Source organism: Mauremys mutica, chromosome 4, assembly GCF_020497125.1.
Source record: "Mauremys mutica isolate MM-2020 ecotype Southern chromosome 4, ASM2049712v1, whole genome shotgun sequence".
In the NCBI taxonomy this organism is placed as follows: Eukaryota; Metazoa; Chordata; order Testudines; family Geoemydidae; genus Mauremys; species Mauremys mutica.
In genome coordinates, this window is record NC_059075.1 from 59,269,429 (window position 1) to 59,287,807 (window position 18,379).

The 18,379-nt window shown below is 46.8% G+C and overlaps 1 protein-coding gene across 2 annotated transcripts; it reads right to left on the minus strand.

The window, feature by feature from the left end:
- Positions 1-468: 468 nt before the first annotated feature.
- Positions 469-17,522, minus strand: SRP14 (signal recognition particle 14). 2 transcript variants are annotated; one of them, XM_045012300.1, is made up of 5 exons: positions 17,437-17,522; positions 3,190-3,262; positions 2,495-2,607; positions 1,624-1,656; positions 469-1,209 (listed from the first exon to the last, which is right to left on the minus strand). In XM_045012300.1, the coding sequence occupies exons 1-5, from the start codon at positions 17,473-17,475 to the stop codon at positions 1,120-1,122; spliced, it is 348 nt and encodes a 115-aa protein (XP_044868235.1). In that variant the 5' UTR covers positions 17,476-17,522; the 3' UTR covers positions 469-1,119. The 2 variants fall into 2 exon arrangements, with proteins under 2 accessions (XP_044868235.1, XP_044868234.1); XM_045012299.1 differs by lacking the exon at positions 17,437-17,522 and adding an exon at positions 4,128-4,260.
- Positions 17,523-18,379: the final 857 nt, after the last annotated feature.

The following is an 18,379-nucleotide window of genomic DNA, read 5'->3' on the forward strand; positions in this document are numbered from 1 at the left end:
ATTCTGAGAGTTTCATTGACCCTAGCACAAGTACAGCATTTGGTTTGACTACATAGGTATACAGTGCCTTTCTTTAAGCTGCTTATGGTATGCCATCTTAGTCCTGTACTCAAGTGAACTTTCCAGTGCTGCAGTCTCTGCCCCTTTATTACATAGCTAGCCTTACTATGACCCTCCTACATGCTGCTATCAAACTTTACCTTCAGCAAAGAGTGACCGGGGAAGAGGCCACTAGTTTTTTAGAACAGAAATTATAGACAGCTCAGACTGCTACAAGAAGATTCCATACCTATTTATACAAGTACAGAAGATCACTATGTATGTGCAGAAGGAGGGGTTCTCATGCCTGTATCACTACTTGTAAGTAGTACAAGACCTGTGTAACTGGCTGCTTGGATCCCCACTGCAAACATGGACTAGCGTATGATCAGACTAATCATTCACTAAAGACCAATACAATTACAGTAGTCATTTCAACCAAATGCACTTCTGATTGTTTAATAGGAACAAGCAAATATTACTGTTTCACAACAAAGCATCAAGATACTATATTTACAATTTTCAGAGTGGTAGCAATATAACCATTCAAAGTAAGAAGCACCAAATCCCTGAACACATTCATAAGAATGAGACTTTTACTAAAGCAGTCATTGCAATTGTAACATGAAGTTCTAGGACTTGCTTCTTTTGGTCATGACCTCTTAACCTCCAACCACTTCTAGAAGCTAAAATAGAAAAAAAGTCAACGCTCCCACTAATTCTCAACTTCCCTACTTAGTTTACATGGGGCTTATCTACAGAATTAGGCTTTCATTCACTACTTAAGATCTACTCTTACTTTGCCCTTGTGACCACCCCTTGCATCCCCCAAAACAGTTTACAGACTATCCTGTGTAACAAAACATGGCAGCTGAGAGTGAAGAGGTTTCAGTCTAATCTTGTGAATATTCCTGCCAAATAACAATCTACAGAAACTACCTTTTATTTTCATTTTATTTAAGTGAAGGTATTGTTCACATCTCAGTATTCTACCGCCAAAAGAAAGTGTTGACTTAGGAAAAAATGGACTTTGAAGGCTAGAATGCAAGTCTTGCAGTAATGGAAAGTCGTTATGTTCCATCACTGGGTTGCTTTACTTTTCTTATTTTTGCTTTTCTTGTCTTTCTTCTTCAGGCCATCCATGTTAGCTCTCAACAGGTTGGAATAGGCCTGCAATCATGAAATAAGCATCTTTAAGATAGACCAAATACTCAGAGGCAGTGCACTGGAGTAAAAAATAAAAGTTTACAAAATCTCCATTTTAGATAACCTATATTTCCACACAGCTCCTTTTTACAGAATGTTCAAACTCATCAGGAAACCACTCTTTTCTTCCTCACAAGGACACACGAGTTAAATAAGATGCTTTGGAGAATGTCATGCAAATGGAAAGACCATATACATACCAAGATATGGAAGCATCTGTCCTATAACTTAAATATTTAACCAACCAACCCATTGAGAGATGTGAAAGAGCTAGAAGAATGATTTGTAGCTTTCCATGGCTTATCTTAAATTATCGAATATTCCTCCTTACAATACAGAAGAACAAAAAGAAGATAAGAGAGAACATAGGAAACTTACCATCTGGAATTTGTTTACTTCCTTTGAGCTTACCTGTGAAAAGCAAATTCGGATGTTAAGCATAAAATACAGGAAACATTTTATCCTAGGACTAAACATTTCAATAGACGTTTGCCTGTCAGTTAAACACCAGGTCCCACCTAGCAGCACTTATGTCTGATCAAGTGATCACATTCAATCTCATGAAGAGTTGGCATCAAAATAGGTTCAGAGACCACATGTGGAGGGGTAACAGGAAAGTACTCTCGGTAACAGATCTAGTTTTTTGGAGGACTATTCCCCCTCCTACCACCACCAATTTAAGTCACCTCTCAGTAAAAGGGTAGCATTTCCTCTACAAATCTACAAACTTCAAACAGTGAACAATCCTCACTGTAAAGTCCCAAGCCAATTACATCGGCTTATTCTAGGGTGACCAGATGTCCCGATTTTAGGGTCTTTTTCTTACATAGCCTATTACCCACTGTCCTGATTTTTCATGTTTGCTGTCTGGTCACCCTAGATTATTCCAGTGCCTTCCACTTTGTCTATATTACAGACTAAATTATCCTGGCTAGTTTTTCAACATAATATACTCTTTTCAGATTCCTTTTCATTCATTTGTGACATTCATTCAAGTTCTCCCACAGCACATTCAAACTCTCTAAGGAACACTGAGCCCCGTATCTCCAGCATCCAAATGCCCATGCTATTGTCATATGCCCAAGCTGTGACTGCTCTCAGACCTGACACTGATGGTTTATTCACCACATGTAGAAATTCCAGATAATGCTACATGAGCTAAAGTTGGCCTTCAGCCTGAATGATGCAGGCAATTATTTCAGGAACAAACGAGTTTGCATGCTCTCTCTGACCCAGATTTGCTACTTACCACTGTGCTAATCTTTTTCTTCCCATCCGTTGCTCTCAGAAGACATTTATTGTCCGCTGGCTCAAAACCTTCCACATGGCCCTTACGTGGAATGGGTTTTGTTCGACCATCATCTGTATTGAAAACACAAGGCATGTCGTAATCTGTTTATCCAGATTTTATTAAAACCGATAAATTTTTCCAAAATCTCAGTGCATCAAGAGGATGCCAACCACCACCACCACCAACAACCTGTATACCACTTGCTTGTAAAAGCAATTTGGAATCCAAGACACCATATCAAAGATTTTTCTGCACAGGTTATATACCCTGAAGCTACGCAGCATATGCCTCCCCTCAGGAACGGGTAGTAGTGAGCTATTTTGCTGGTCCAGTTCACCTCCTCTCTACAGCATTTATAAATCTGAGAAATAAAATTTCCATAATATCTCTTTTAAAAAGTTCCAGTGACAGCTGTTCAATATTTCATTGCAATGTTTAAATTTCAAACAGTGCATCACTAACAATTTGAAAGTGAAATGACTTGACTTTTCTTTGCCTAAGCTGAGAGAAATGCAAAAAGTATACAAAGAGCATAAATCGCTAAAACTGGATTTTTTAAATTCTCATTTAGTGATAACGGTATTAGGAACAGGAGAACTTGGATTAAAGGAACACTGTCCATTTAAATCAAATATAAAGGCACTGATACTTACATTTTTTCAGTGTTATGTAAACACTCCCTGTGGTTCTGCATTTTTGAAAAAGCCTTGTTAGTTCTGTCAAGAACTGTAAATGAAAGAAGAGACCCATCTCTGGTTAAGACTGGAAGGGGGGGGGGGTCAATAGACAGGAAAGTTTTCTGCTAGGTGGCAAATACTGCCATTCTCAATGTAATTAACGACAGATGTCTCATTAAAGTAGCATTCTTACAACACAATGCGTCCCAGCAATTTATACACAGAATTTGCATGGATTAAACCAGTGTAGGTGTTGTATGAAGAAATATTTATATAGCTTCCTTCACCCAAAAGACAGAGGGACCTAAGCTATTTAAAGTAGCCCTGTTGGGAACAGTCTTTATCAACGTTTTGTAAAATCTAGAAGTTAGTGGCATCCGTATTAGCATTACTGTGCTCTTTTATAAAAGTTTAGTTTTAAAGTCCGAGGAAGACACTTCAGCTCGATTTAGACGCTTTCTTGAGCGTTTGCACATCAAGCAGAACCGCAATTTGCTGGCAGGAGAGAACCTGAAAGTCAGGCCGCCCCCACTGTTGTCACTGGTCCCTGCTGGGCGCAACGCCCGGGGAAAACCAGCCCCGCAGACGGTGAAAGCGGCACTAAGGGCCGGGCCGCAGCTTCCAAGCAACCGCTGCCGGCAGCCAGACCGACTAGCCGCAGCCGCTGCCCCGGGCTCTTAGGCGAGGCCCGGAGCCCTGCCGGCCCTGGGGCTTATCGGCAGGGCAGGGGAGCCCGTGCCCCGCGGAGCGTGTCCAGCGGCCACTGAGCGGCGGGGACCCGCGGGGACCCGCACGGGAGCGCCGCGGCTCGGCTCGGCCGGACAGGGGCCGAAGGGGCGCCCGGCAGCCCCCGACCCATGGAGCGGGAAGAGCCCGGGGCAGCCCCGGGGACGGCGGCTCGGCCCGGCCCGCACCTGCTCGCTCTCCAGCAGCACCATCGCGCCGACCCGCCGCCGCCGCCTGCCCCGGAACCGGAAGAGCCGCTCCGAGCGCGCGGCCATGGAGCGCGGGGCGGGGCGGGGCGGGGCGGGGCGGGGCGGGGCCGCTGCTCCCTGCTGCCCCTCCCCCCCCGGGCGCCGCCTGAGGGCGGGAGAGCGCCTGGGGGCCTGTGCTACGGGCCCCGCCTGAGTCTGTCCCGCGGCGCTGCAGCCTCGGCCCCGGGCGTCTCCCTGTCAGCCCGGCTGGGGTCCTGGGGAGCCGCCGGGTGCGCCCCCCCACTTTGAGCTGTCTCGGGCCGGGGGGCGCTGCGGGGGCAGGGCTGCTCCGCTGGCCCCTTTATCTGCAGGCAGCGTCCTGGTATCCACCCAGCAGTGCCATGCCTCAGGCAGCTGGTCCTGGGGTTGCCAACCCTCCAGGCTTGGACTGGAGTCTCCCGGAATTAAAGATTACTAGACTGTCATGTGATGAAATCTCCAGGAATACAGCCAATGGAAACTGGCACCTCTACAATGCCAGATGCTTCAGAGAAGGGTGCAGGAAATAAGCAGTTATGAGTGGGGTGGGCAAACTTTTTGGGAATGGAAATTGCATGGCAGGCCATGAATGCTCACAAAATTGGGGTTGGGGTGTAGAAGGGGGTGAGGGTTCTGGCTGGATGTGCAGGCTCTGGGCTGGGGCCAGAAATGAGACATTCAGGATGCTGGGATGGGGGTAAGGGCTATATCAGGAACTGATGGCTCTGGAGCTGTGGGATTTGGGGTGTAGGAGGGTACTCCAGGCTGGGCCAAGCGGTTCAGAGGGCAGGAGAGGGATCAGGGCTGGGGCAGAGAGTTAGGGTACGGGGGGGGGGGTTCTGGCTCAGGGTGCAGGCTCTGGGGTGGGGCCAGAAATGAGTTTGGGGTGCAGGGGGTTTGAGAGCTCCAGCTGGGGGTGCAGGCTCTGAGCTGGGGATGAGGGATTTGGGATGTAGGAGGGTGCTCTAGGCTGGGACCAAGGGATTTGGAGAGCAGGAGGGGGGATCAGGGCTGGGACAGTGGGTTGGGGCTCCAGGAGGCACTTACCTCAAGCAGCTCCTGGAAGCAGCAGCTTGTCCTCCCTCCGGGTCCTACGCAGAGGCGCAGCCAGGCAGCTCTGTGCGCTGCCCTGTCCACAGGCACTGCCCCTGCAGCTCCCATTGGGGGCTGCGCTTGGGGTGGGGGCAGCATGTAGAGCCCCCTTGCTGCCACTAAACATAGGAGCTGGAGTGGGGACATGCCACTGCTTCCGGGAGCAGCGCAGAGCCGTGGCACGCACGCGCAGACGGAGCAGCCACAGACCCCACTCCCCAGCTGGAGCACAGGAGGAGGGCAAGCCCCACACCCTGCTCCCCAGTGGAAGCTCGAGGGCCGGATTAAATCGGCTGGTGGGCTAGATGTGGCCCGTGGGCTGTAGTTTGCCCACCCTTGAGTTATGTCATAACCTCTTCCTACCTGAAAGTTTCTAAGCCCTATAAAGTGGAGGTGGGTTGTATCCTGAAGCATAAAGGATTGTATCCTTCTCACATTTTTTGATAAGCTTTACTAAAGTAAGTGGAGATTCTCAGCATCCATATAAATGTCCAGGGAGTTTAGCCTTCTAACACTCCTCTGATGTAGGGAACCATTATTATTCCCATTTGACAAATGGGGAAGTTGAGGCACAGAGGAGATGAGGGATTTGGCTAGCATCACTCAGCAAGTCTGCAGTGAGCTGGGAATTGAACATAGATCTCCTGATTCCCAGTCCAGAACTCATGGTTTGAGTTGGGAAGACAAAGGGGGACATGGAGGTCTCTTATGGTCAGGAGGAGAACACATATAGAATGATTACATGAGTCAAGTGTAACTAATGAAGTGCTATGTGAGTTTGCAAACCTCCTGAAACAAAATCTCTGAGAAGTGTGAACTGCCCCACTTCATTTCCATGAGATGTTTACTCAGAGCCCAATAATGATAATATAAATGTCAGCATTGTTAACTATTTTACTGCTGATGAAAACATGTAAGAAAGGAAAGGGATGATCATGTTACAAAGGTTTGCATAATGTATTGTGAGTGACCTCATTGGCACCACAAGTGGATGGTGAATGCACAGGTTATCCCCACTTATTTTTTTCTCCAGTGAAGGGAGCTAAGCCAAGCCCAAGGAGCCTAGCAGAAGGCTTGGGTGCATTTTTGCACTGAAGGGCAGTTCAGACTGGAGCCTAGTAGATCAAGTGTGCTCATACTTACAATATGAGGGGATCGGGACCAATAATGAATAACGATGGTGGCATCTCATTCTGGCTTCTCAAGTGAGGAGAACTTGATTTATTCAGGAACTTGAAGAACACCACTTATCTTTTTCATTTCCAATTGTAATCCTCTCTGTACCTTACCCACAATGCTGTTTTTCCTAACCCTGCTCTCCACTGATCCCACTGCCAGCACCCATTTCCCTTTCCAGTCTGAACTCTCCATATAAATGTTTCATCAAAAAGAGCTTCTGAATGGACAGACCAGTACATAAGACATTCATATTAGAGAGTCTAGGTAGGTGAGCTAATATCTTGGACCAACTTCTGTTGGTGAAAGAGAAGTTTTCAAGCTACCTTGTCCCTGTAATATCCTGGGACCAACACAGCTACACCAACAACCAACCATTCATATGTTTATTACACTCTTTGCAGGACAATACTATGGTGTTACTTATAAAAACTATTCATAAAGTGTGTCCACAAGGGAATTACCAAAAGTAGTCTATACGGATGATGGGTCATGAACAAGCACTTATTCCCTGTTCCAATTATATTGAAGTAAATTTGCCAAGTTCATAGAAGAATCATAGAAGATTAGGGTTGGAAGACACTTCAGGAGGTCATCTAATCAAACCCCCTGCTCAAAGAAGGACCAACCCCAACTAAATCATCCCAGCCAGGGCTTCATCAAGCCAGGCCCCAAAAACCTCCAAGGATGGAGACCCTACCACCTTCCTAGGCAACCCACTCCAGTCCTCCACCACCCTCCCAGTGAAACAGTTCCTCCGAACATCCAATCCAGACTTCCCCCGCTGCAACCCGAGACCACCGCTCTGCCACCACTGAGAACGGTCCAGCTCCATCCTCCCAGGAAACCCCCCTCAGGTAGCCAAAGGCTGCCACCAGATCCCCCCTCATTCTTCTCTTCTGCACACCAAACAAGCCGAGTTCCCTCAGCCTCCCCCCACAAGCCACGTGCCCCAGCTAATGCTAATTGACACTAAAGGACATAAAATCCTGCCCAATATGACACTTTCTCTGAAGTGCTATGGAAAGGATTTTGGGTTATGTCTGAGAATGACTGGTTATAGTTTCAGGGAATGACAAATTAACTTCAGAATATGAAAAGGGTAAGACTCTTAGCCTTGTACAATAAATGGCTAAGTGAAAACAAAGTGTATTAGGGTGGAGAGAAAGGGCACTTTCCATCCATAATACTTGTAGTTGTTGACTAAGGTCAAAATTCTGAAGAGTGGAAATTTCCTGTCAGTCCTACATTGGTTCAGCTATAATTGTAGGGTTCTCTGCAGGAAGTGAAATTTGATCTAGTGCTTTTTCATATTTCTAAGAAAGCTCAGAAACTGACAAACTTTGTCTTTTGGTCTTCACGGGCCTGACAATGGATATTGAAGAAATAATTCTTCACCAATGCATGGGGAAAAAAAAAAAGAAGAAGCATGCCAAATATTTTAGCTCAGATGGATAAACCTCTGAGTGTACAGTCCCACACCCAGAGATGAAGTTTCCTCTAGGGTCAGCACCTAATTTTTTAATGGTAAAATGATCCAAGCTGTTCTCATGAGAAAAAAATTACACAACAACAACGCCTTAGAATTATAGGTAGGGCCCTACTAAATTCATGGCCATGAAAAACACGTCACAGACTCTGAAATCTGGTCTCCCTCCCCGCCCATGTGAAATCTGGTCCTTTGTGTGTTTTTACCTTATACTATACAGATTTCACAGGGAAGACCAGTGTTTCTCAAATTGGGGATCCTGACCCAATAGGAAGTTGCAGGAGGGGTCACAAGGTTATTGGGGGTGGGGGGCTTGCAGTATTGCCACCCTTACTTCTGCACTGCCTTCAGAGCTGGGCGGCCGGAGAGTGGCGGTTGCTGACTGAGGTCCCAGCTCTTCAGGCAGCAGCCTGGAAATAAGGGTGGCAATACCATCCCATCCCATCCTTACTTCTGCACTGCTGCTGGCGGTGGCTCTGCCTTCAGAGCTGGGCTCCAGACCAGCAGCCACCACTCTCCAGCTGCATAGTTCTGAAGGCAGCACTGCCGCCAGCAGCAGCACAGAAGTAAGAGTAGCAAGCAGTACCAGAAACCGCCCCCCACGTACAATAGCCATTTGACCCCTCCCCCCCCCCAACTCCTTTCTGGGTCAGGCCCCCTACAATTACAACATTGTGAAATTTCAGATTTAAAATAGCTGAAATCATGAACTTTACTATTTTTAAAATTCTGACTGAAATTGACCAAAATGGAATGTGAATTTGGTAGAGCCCTAGTTATAGGTCAATAAATATTGGAGAATTGATCTTTTTCAGCACCTAATAGCAGTTGCAGTCTGTCTGCAGATTGCCTAAGAGGCAGTAGAGGGTGCTATGACTGCACAGACAAACTAAGATCAACAGTGTGGGCCTGAAGTACAAGTAAAGAAATATAGGAGAGACACAAGAGATCACAGCAGTGGCAAGGCTCAGATGAAATCTACCACATTATACGATTCACTCGTTTATGCTGCTGGTTTCAAGGTAATTCAACTGCTCTTTCACGGATTTCTGATGTTGAAGGGTGCCCCGTCCCAGTCTCTTTTCAACTGTTATATTTACCAGAAGGAAAAAAATATTTTCTAAGTCTTCTGAGTACAGGTTTTTCTAATGGGACATCAACATCATAATCATTAGCAGTAGTAGTAGCACTGGCCAAAGCCCCACTGTGTTGTTATCATCATCATGGCAAATTCCAAAGGGATGTAGCCTCCAAGTGCCACCCGGATTGATCTCTAGCTAGGTCTTTAAAACAATCTAGCTGGATGTTCAGTCTACATCTGGCATTTGCGATCTTACAGCACTACCAAAACTTTTGGTGACCATGCAATCACTGACTGCATAGCAGCATGCCTTAGTAAACTGAACACACTTCATATTTCATTGATCTTTCATCCTAAGAACTAGTCTGTACGAAGAAAGCCACAGAAACCGAGTCAGTGCTGATGGAGGTGGTTGGTGAGTTCAGTTACACATATCCTCATTGCTGATCTTGTCCTGCCATTTAACATGGAGCAGCTGATGAAGATGAGAAGAATCAGAAACAGGAGCACAAATCTGGTGCTCTTCACTTTTCCTCAGCACCCAGGTTTCACTGAGGTACAGTAAAATTGGTAAAAGTGTGGTTCTATACAGCCACAACTTTGTAGCAAGCCTGATACCACAATATCACCACAGAGGCCACAGAAGGGCCTGAAACATGGCAGCAGCTACTGCTAAATGAGCAGCCACATCTTTTGAGCATCCTCCAGGACTATCTGTGATGCTTCCCAAGTATTTGACAGTTGCCATCTGCTCAATATCCCATCCAGACAGGTTAATACTACACTGGTTGTAATTTGGAGTTAGAAGCTGCTTGATGGTAATGGTGAGGGACTTAATTTTATCTGGACCAAATCATCTTGCTTCTTGCCCAACCAGACTGGCTATCAGCTACAGTGATTCACCAAACTTAGCCAATTAGACAATATAATGGAACTTTTTCATATTTGAAATGTCAAAGCATAATGGTTTTTAGCTTAGTACCACTGACAGCTGTCTCCTTGAGCTTATTCATCAACCAATCAATGCCAATATTGAACAATGATGGTGACAGGACACATCCTTGCCGAACTCCCATGGAAACAGGAAACCATGTCATGTATTTCCCATTGATGCAAACAAACTTTCTGTTCCAATACTGAGCTCTTCTGTCAATGGCATTGTTTTCTCATGGTGCTAAACACTGTACAAAGCGATGGCCCCTGCCGTAAAGAGCTTACAATCTAAGTATAAGACAAGAGAAAACAGACAGAGGGAGCACAAGGAAATAGTGACACAGCTGGTCAACATGATAATTAGCAGTCACAGCACCTCAGCTGCCTAACCACTGTAAGAGACATTCATAGAATCATGACAGAGGAGAGTTTCAACCAGGAATTTGAAGGGGGTCACTGTGATAGCTTGATGGATTTTTATGGGGAGCTTGTTCCATGCATAAGGAATAACAAGGGAAAAGACGCAACAGTGCTTTCAGATTTGTAGTGCAGGTCCATGGAAAATTGTCCAGTAGTTGCATACTGCATGTCCTGATGAAACAGAACAGAAATGGAAAAAAACACAGCAATTACAATATATATCCTTTTGGACACTTCCGTGATCATGGACACTGGGAGAAAAGAGAAGCCCAATTCCATACAGGCCTGGTAACAGAGATTAAGAATGGTCTTTTGGCCAAAGCACTGCACTGGGATTTAGGAGATCTGAAATCTATACCTGAGGTTTATGACTTTGGACAAGTCACTTATCTTCCCAGTACCTATCAGTGCCCCTACTTATAAAATGGAGATAATTATACTTCCCTTCTTCACAGGGTTGTTTTGAAGGTAAATTCATTAATGTTTATGGAACGCTCAGATGATATGAGCATCATAGAAGGGATTTTTTTGCCTACAATTCTCTCATTCTGCCACAAGGAGCCACTGCTGTAGCTGCCAGAGTTTGCCTTTCCGCTACCCTTGTTGCCCTTACACTAAGTCCGTAGTTCTCCAACAAGGGTACGTGTACCACTGGGGGTACACAGAGGTCTTCCATGGGGTACATCAGCTCATCTAGATACTTACCTAGTTTTACAATGGGCTACATAAAAAGCATTAGCAAAGTCAGTGCAAAGCTAACATTTGATACAGACAATGACTGGTTTATACTGTTCCATATACAGTACTAAACACTGAATGTAAGTACAATATTCATATTCCAATTGATTTATTTTATAATTATATGGTAAAAATGAAAAAGTGAGCAATTTGTCAGTAATCGTGCACTGTGACACTTTTGTATTTTTATGTTTGATTTTGTAAGCAAGTCATTTTTAAGTCAGGTGAAACTTGGGGGTATGCAAGACAAAGCAGACTCCTGAAAGGGATATGGTAGTCTGGAAAGGTTGAGAACCACTGCTCTAAGTGTTTCAGTGGAACCTCAGAGTGTTACCAGACCCCATCAACCTTAAGCAAAGAAAGCAACTTCCTTGAGGGGAGTTAGGGAGACAGGAAGGAGGAACACAAGGGGGGAACAACCAAGGGGCATGGGGAGAAAGGAAGAAACAGTGAGATCCAGAGACAAGGAAAAGAAAGATAACCCTAGATGGGGAAGAAAGGAAAAACACCCCACATGGGAGGGATATGAGAGAGAAAAACCACAGGGAGAAAAGTTGCAGCTTCCAGAACAAGGGGACATCAAAGATTACAGAGGGAGAGAGTAATGGAAAAACACTGCAGTGACTGAATGGGAGACAGCCTGTAAAAATGGTGGAGGGAAAGGGAGACATGCCCCCTGCCCCCAAGACAACAGGTACGAGCTGTACCAGTAGCAACAGGAATCAGTGGATACTGGCATGTGACAGGAGCATTGCCCTTATGTAACCCTAATCCATGTCATGTGACTGGGGTGAGGCAATAAAGATAAGTCTCTTATCAACACTCCTGGTTGCTAGCCATTATACATAGTGTCAGAAGAAAACTAAAATGAAATCATGAAATTTACAATTTGTAAAATCCTATGACCATGAAATTGACCAAAATGGACTGTGAATTTGGTAGGGCCCTGGTTATGGGTCAATAAATACTGGAGAATTGATCTTTTTTAGCACCTATTATCAGTTGCAGTCTCTCCGCTGATTGCCTAAGAGGCAGTGAAGCCACCTGAATCATTGAATCTTGAAGGAAAACTGGCAGAGAACTGGAATAGGTGGTTGCAATAGCCGGGGCTGGCTTTAGGCCCATTCCCCCGATTCCCCGGAATCAAGCCCCGCGCCTAAGAGGGCCCCGCACCTGCACCTAAGAAGGCCCCGCTGCGGGGGTCTTCGGCAGCATTTTGGTGGCGGGGGGTCCACTCCAGGGGTCTTTGGCGGCATTTCAATGGCGGGGGGTCCAGTGCCACGGAAAACCTGGACCGGACCCCCCGCAGCCGCCGAGAATCGGGCCCTGCGGGTCATAAAGCCGGCCCTGGCAATAGCAGTGGTTTTTCTGGAAGCTGGCAATACTGAAGAAGACCAAAAAAGGTTAAATCATCTACACTGCTACATGCAATAGTAGATCTCCTGAGGTCTCTTCCAACCCTAATACTCTATGCTTCTATGACAGTCTCAGAGGCAGGCAACAGAATGTGAAAGAACTACTAGAACTAAATTAAAGTTTTTATCACCTTTGGTCAAACATCTATTTGCATTACATGGAAAAGATTATCTCATTGGTGCACTACCAGTCTTTTTTTTTTTTTTTTCCTTTTTTCAATTGAGCTGTTTCATACCACATTGAGCAACAATGTAATAACATAATGTAAATTACAGTTTTTTCACCATGGGACTCTACATGAGTTAATAACAGATAATGGCCCACAATTCACAAGTGGTTCATTCTGGCAGTTCTCTTTGATCTGTCGTTCAGGCACACCACGGTCAAGCCCTAACTATGCACAGTCCAACAGGTTAGCGGAAAAGTTAGTACAGATGCAAAGAACTTGATAACAACAACAAAACCCCAACATGTTCAAGGGGTCTATAATTAGCATTGTTAGCATATTGCAACACACCTCACAGCTTTATTAAGATCACCAGTTCAGAGACTAATGGGCAGAAGGAAAAACTTTTTAGTGTCAACATCTAACAGACTCCTTGAGCAAAAGCCAATTAACCCTGAAGTAGCTACAGAAGAGCTATATGCCAGAAAATTAGTAGAGAAGAAATACTATGGCAAGAATGCCAGTTAATGTCTTTACAAATGGGAGAGGCTATTAAATTTTAAACAGAAATTGACTGGCAGGTTGCCACGGTAATAGGTATGTATCATCAGCACCAACAGGGCCGGCTTTAGGCACGGCGGGGCCCGATTTGAAAGAGCTGCCGCCGAAGACAGTGGCGGGACTTAGGTGGCAGCTCAATTAGCTGCCGGTGCCTTCGGCAGCATGGCAGTGGAGGGTCCTTCTGCCGCGGCAGCGATCGAGCTGCCACCAAAGACAGCGTCAGGATTTCGGCGGCAGCTGTATTGGCCGCCGGTGCTTTTGGAGGCACGGCGGCAGAGAGTCCTTAGGGGCGTGGGGCCCGATTCGGGGGAATCGGATGTATCGCCCTAAAACCAGCCCTGAGCACCAAGGTCATATACCCTAACCCGGGGGTGGCCCGTGAGCCATTTTAAGCCGGCCTGCGAGCTCCTGCTGGAGAGTGAGGTCTGGGGCTTGCCCCACTCAAGCACTGCAGCTGGGGCGCTAGGTTGGGGGCCGCACCATGCGGCTCCCAGAAGCAGCCACATGGCCCCACTCGGGCTCCTACGCGCTCCAGTGGGAGCTGCAGTGGCGGTGCCTGCGGATGGGGCAGTGTGCAGAGCCACCTGGCCACGCCTCCACATAGGAGCCAGAGAAGGGATATGCCACTGCTTCTGGGAGCCGCTTGAGGTAAGCGCCGCTCGGAGCCTGCACCCCTGAGCACCCCTCATGCCCCAATCCCCTGCCCCAGCCCTGATCTCCCTCCCGCCCTCCAAATCCCTCTATGCCAGTCCAGAGCACCCTCCTATACCCCAAACTCCTCTTCCCCAGCCCCATCCCAGAGCCCGCATCCCCAGCCAGAACCTGCACCCCTTCCCGCACCCCTGCCCTAGCCCTGATTCCCCACCCCCCCGCCCTGCGAACCCCTCAGTCCTAGCCCTGAGCACCCTCCTACACCCCAAACTACTCAACCCCATCCCAGAGCCCACAACCCCAGCCAAAGCCCTCACCCCCTACCACACCCCAACCAATTTTGTGAGCATTCATGGCCCGCCATACAATCTCTATTCCCTGATGTGGCCCTCAGGCCAAAAAGTTTGCCCACCACTGCCCTAACCACTCGTGTGGGTGACTCCTACAGAAGGAACAGAAAACATCTAAACAAAAATAAGGAACTTTGGTTCTCTTTTCTTGAGGACATCCAGAGTACCACAGACTGGGCTAGTGGGGCTCGTGCTAGCACTCTAAAAATAACAGTGTAAACAGCGCTTTGAAGTTGCAGCTCAGGTTGGCTTCAGAGCCTGTGCTGTAGCCTGAGCCACAACTCCAAAGTGCTGTCTATACAGCTATTTTTAGAGCTCCGTTTATATATTTCTTATCCCTCCAACTGTACCTGTTTCCCTACCCCTATATATTTTACCTGGGGGGTTAAGGTGGGGGAGCAGATTAATCCTGAGAATGCAAGGCAGAGGTGAACAGTAGGGACAGGGAAAGCTGAATGACCACAGATCCAGGGCCGTCCTTAGGCATACGCAGTTGCGTAGGGCGCCCGAAAATTTGGGGCACCATCAGGACAGCAGGTAAGAGCAAGTCAGCTCCGGCACATCCATCATGCACTGCAGTCTCCTTAGGCAGGGGCCGTATTCACAAAGGCGAATGTGCCGGTGCGGCGCATTCTGCATGGGGGAGAGCGTACCAGGATCTCTGTGGGGAACTGTGACTCTCCACCGGGCAGAGGGCAGAGCGGCTCCGTATCCTTTGCTGTCTCATCCCTCCCCCCCCAGACTGCGAGCCTGGGCTGCTGCAGCATCTGCTACATACGAAGCTCAGTGTGTGTCAGCAATGGAATGGGGGTCTCCTGGGGGTACGTGGGTGGGGGCTGTGCCCCAAGTCGGGCATAGGGGCACCAGTTTAATAATACTGCGTAGGGCCCCATCAATCCTAAGGATGGCCCTGCACAGATCTACCCTGTTGTGCACTTTAAATATGTTCCCATGGGTACAGGTAAAGCAGTGACAGTTCCTTGAAATTCGCCTCTCTTCACTCCCTGTGTTGACAGTAGCCTCTATAGTAGCTCATATATACAGGGCTGAGGGCCAGGAACTAACTTGCTGGTTCAAGCTTCTCTTCTTCAGTGATAGTTCACCTGTGAGCAGACATGCAACTAAGTAAACCATGTCCCTTCTAAGCAGAGTGCAGCCTTCCAGCTTTTAATGATTTCGGGAATAAACATGGGAACTCCTCAGAGGAGGAAGAACAAAAAAATAAATATAACAAATTGAAAAAATAAAAAGCTGGAAGAAAAAAGGTTTTTTGTTTTTTTTTTAAAAATAGCAGAGACAGAAAAGTGCTCCAACAAAAATGGTGGGGAAGTTACTCTGATGATTTTGCAGCTAACGTATACAACCTGAAGTGGAGTGAAGCAGGGTTGTGTACGGGCTGCTACATTGTTTAATATTTACTTCTCATACCTGCTTCAACATGTGTGCTGTGATGTTCGAGGGGGTGTCTATCTTAGCACTAGACATCCTAGAGTTTGTTTAACATAGCTCTGAACCTTGCAAACACAAAGGTGAATTAGATCTTCATAAGGGACCCGTTGTTTGCAGATGATGCAGCTCTTGTGGCTCACAGTGTTGATGCCCTATAACATCTTATTACCAAGTTCTCTGATTCATGCAAAATCTTTGGGCCAGCACTACGCGTGAAGAAGACTGTTATCATGCACCAAGGCTCTTCAGAACCAGTTCCAGATATCACCTTAGAGGGTATTCATCTGAATGTTGTTGACCAATTTTGCTACCTTGGCTCTACTGTTACCAGCTGTGTAGATCTTGATGCTGAGATCACTAGTAGCATCGGCAAAGCAGCCAGGAGCTTTGGTCTTTTGCAAGATGGAGCCCAGAACAATAACAAATTGTCAATTAAAGTGAAAATCCGTATTTATAAAATGTGTTTTATCCACTGTTCTATATGACTTAGAAACATGGATGACTTACACCAAACATACCAAAAGACTAAACAGTATTCATATCAGATGCTTGCACAAAATTCTTCTAATAAGATGGCAAGACAGAGTGACAAATGTGGACCTGCCCCTCCCCGCCAGCCCCAGCATGGACCTTCCCTGGACTTGCTGCAGCCAGGGGAGAGGAAGCCCTCCCCTGGCCCAGGTCCGCCGGAGCTATGGGGAGAGGCACCCCTCCCTCGGCCCAGCCCAACCCCACTGGAGCTGCTGTGGCCGGGGAGAGGCACCTCTCCCCTGGCCCCAAGCTGCTGGGCTGAGAGAGGTCTGGGGGAGGAAGTCCTCTCTTGCCACTGCCGCCCCGGGGCAGCCTGCACCCCAAACTCCTCATCCCTGTCCCCACCCCAGAGCCCGCACCCCCACCCTCTTCTCCAGCCCTGAGCCCTCTTCCGCACCCCAATCCCCTCATCCCCAACGCCCCCCCCCCCAAGCCTTCACCCCTAGCTGGAGCCCTCTCCCCCTGCACCCAACCCCCTGCCCCAGCCCTGAGCCCCCTCCTACATGCCGAATCCCTCAGCCCCACCCCAACCACATGAATTTTGTTATGTGCACCATTATAAAGATGATGTGTGACACATACTGGTGTACATAACAAAATTCGTTCTGCACATGGATGTAAAAAATGAGAAGGAACACCATGCTCTCTAATCTTAGAGTCAGGATATGCATAAATATATGTGGGGCTCCAGACACTGGGGCACTGTATCAGACAAGTTTCTCTCTCTCCCTCATATATACACACACACACACACAATTTCCTCTCTTTTTGTCTCTCAGTTTCTTCCCTTTTAACTTTCTTGAGAGATCCCCAGATTCCAGGAGAGTAAAACCTAGTTACTACTATAGTAATAACACTAATTAATAATAGTCACTGCTATTGGACAGCCTGTCATCCATTCAAAGCACTTCATTAACATTAAAGGCTAAATTCTCCCTTCAGTTATACCCTTGAAGGCCCTCTGAAGTTAATGGAGTTGCGTGGATATAACAGAGAGCAACTAATTAACTTGTCCCTTTAGAGTGACATGTTCTATAGACTAAGTTCTTTCTGGCAAAGACTGTTAGTTGCTTTCAACAATTCATCCAACGGGGGGCTCATTGAGCCCCACATTAAAGTCAATGGCAAAACTTCTGTGGACTTCAGTGGTGCTGGATCAAGCTCATGTAGCACCATGTACTCTGAGAATGTGATATAAATCATAAATAAATACTTACCAAACCACACACCATCTCTCTCTGGCTGAAAGCAGGCATATAGTGATCACGTCATGTTGGCTATACGTAACACAACTGAGATGAAATGGAGAATACTGTTGTGTATTTGGTTGTCATGGGTTTTGTTACTATGGCAACTGAGTTAGACTATTAAGGGATAGCTCAGCCGGTTTCAACCGGCTGAGTGAGCTCTCTGTTTCTGTAAATAAAATGGAGGTTTTGGTTAGCTGTCTGCTCTCTGGCCTCAAGTGATTGCTTCCTACACCGGCTGCCCCAAGGATATAACACTGGCGACGAGGGTGGGATCCTGGTGCTGCTCCAGTAACAGAAGGAAGTAGAAGTCAAGGTAAAGACCAAACAAAGAAAAAAAGCTGCTTGTTTGCACTGACTGTGAAAGTGAAACTAAAAATCATGGCTACTCTGACCAGGCCCCTGGAGCCTTTTGATGAGAATACAGCGCAGTGGCATGTGTATACTGAGCGTTTTGAGCTTTTTGGTATTGCAAATGACATTACAGAAGCGAAGAAGGTGCCAATATTCTTAACTGTTGTAGGGGCTAAAACCTACTCTCTGCTACGCAGCTTACTACACCCTGTTAAGCCTGAGACTAAATCTTACAGTGACATTGTGGAAATCCTGGGGTCTCATTTCTCCCCAAAACCACTGGTAATTGTTGAAAGATATAGGTTCCACAAAAGAGACCAAAAGGAAGATGAAACAGTTGTATAATTTGTAGCCATTTTAAAAAAGCTAGCAGAACACTGTGAATTTAAAGAGATGTTAAATGATGCCCTGCGTGACAGGTTAGTGTGTGGCCTCTGCAGTGAAGCTATACGGAAGCGCCTACTGACAGAGGCTCAGCTTACATTACAGAAGGCTGTTGATATTGCTGTCTCCATGGAACTGGCTACAAGGGAGGCACAATACATCGGTGCATCCCCTA

What these genes read in the sequence shown, in the direction of transcription:
- SRP14 (XM_045012299.1), bottom strand. Translation starts at nt 4,214, where the DNA reads ATGGCCGCGCGCTCGGAGCGGCTCTTCCGGTTCCGGGGCAGGCGGCGG. An exon ending in TTACATAACACTGAAAAAAT is followed by an intron (nt 2,608 to 3,189) that starts GTAAGTATCAGT and finishes TTTTCAATACAG; the next exon opens with ATGATGGTCGAACAAAACCC. An exon ending in AGAAAAAGATTAGCACAGTG is followed by an intron (nt 1,657 to 2,494) that starts GTAAGTAGCAAA and finishes TGCTTTTCACAG; the next exon opens with GTAAGCTCAAAGGAAGTAAA.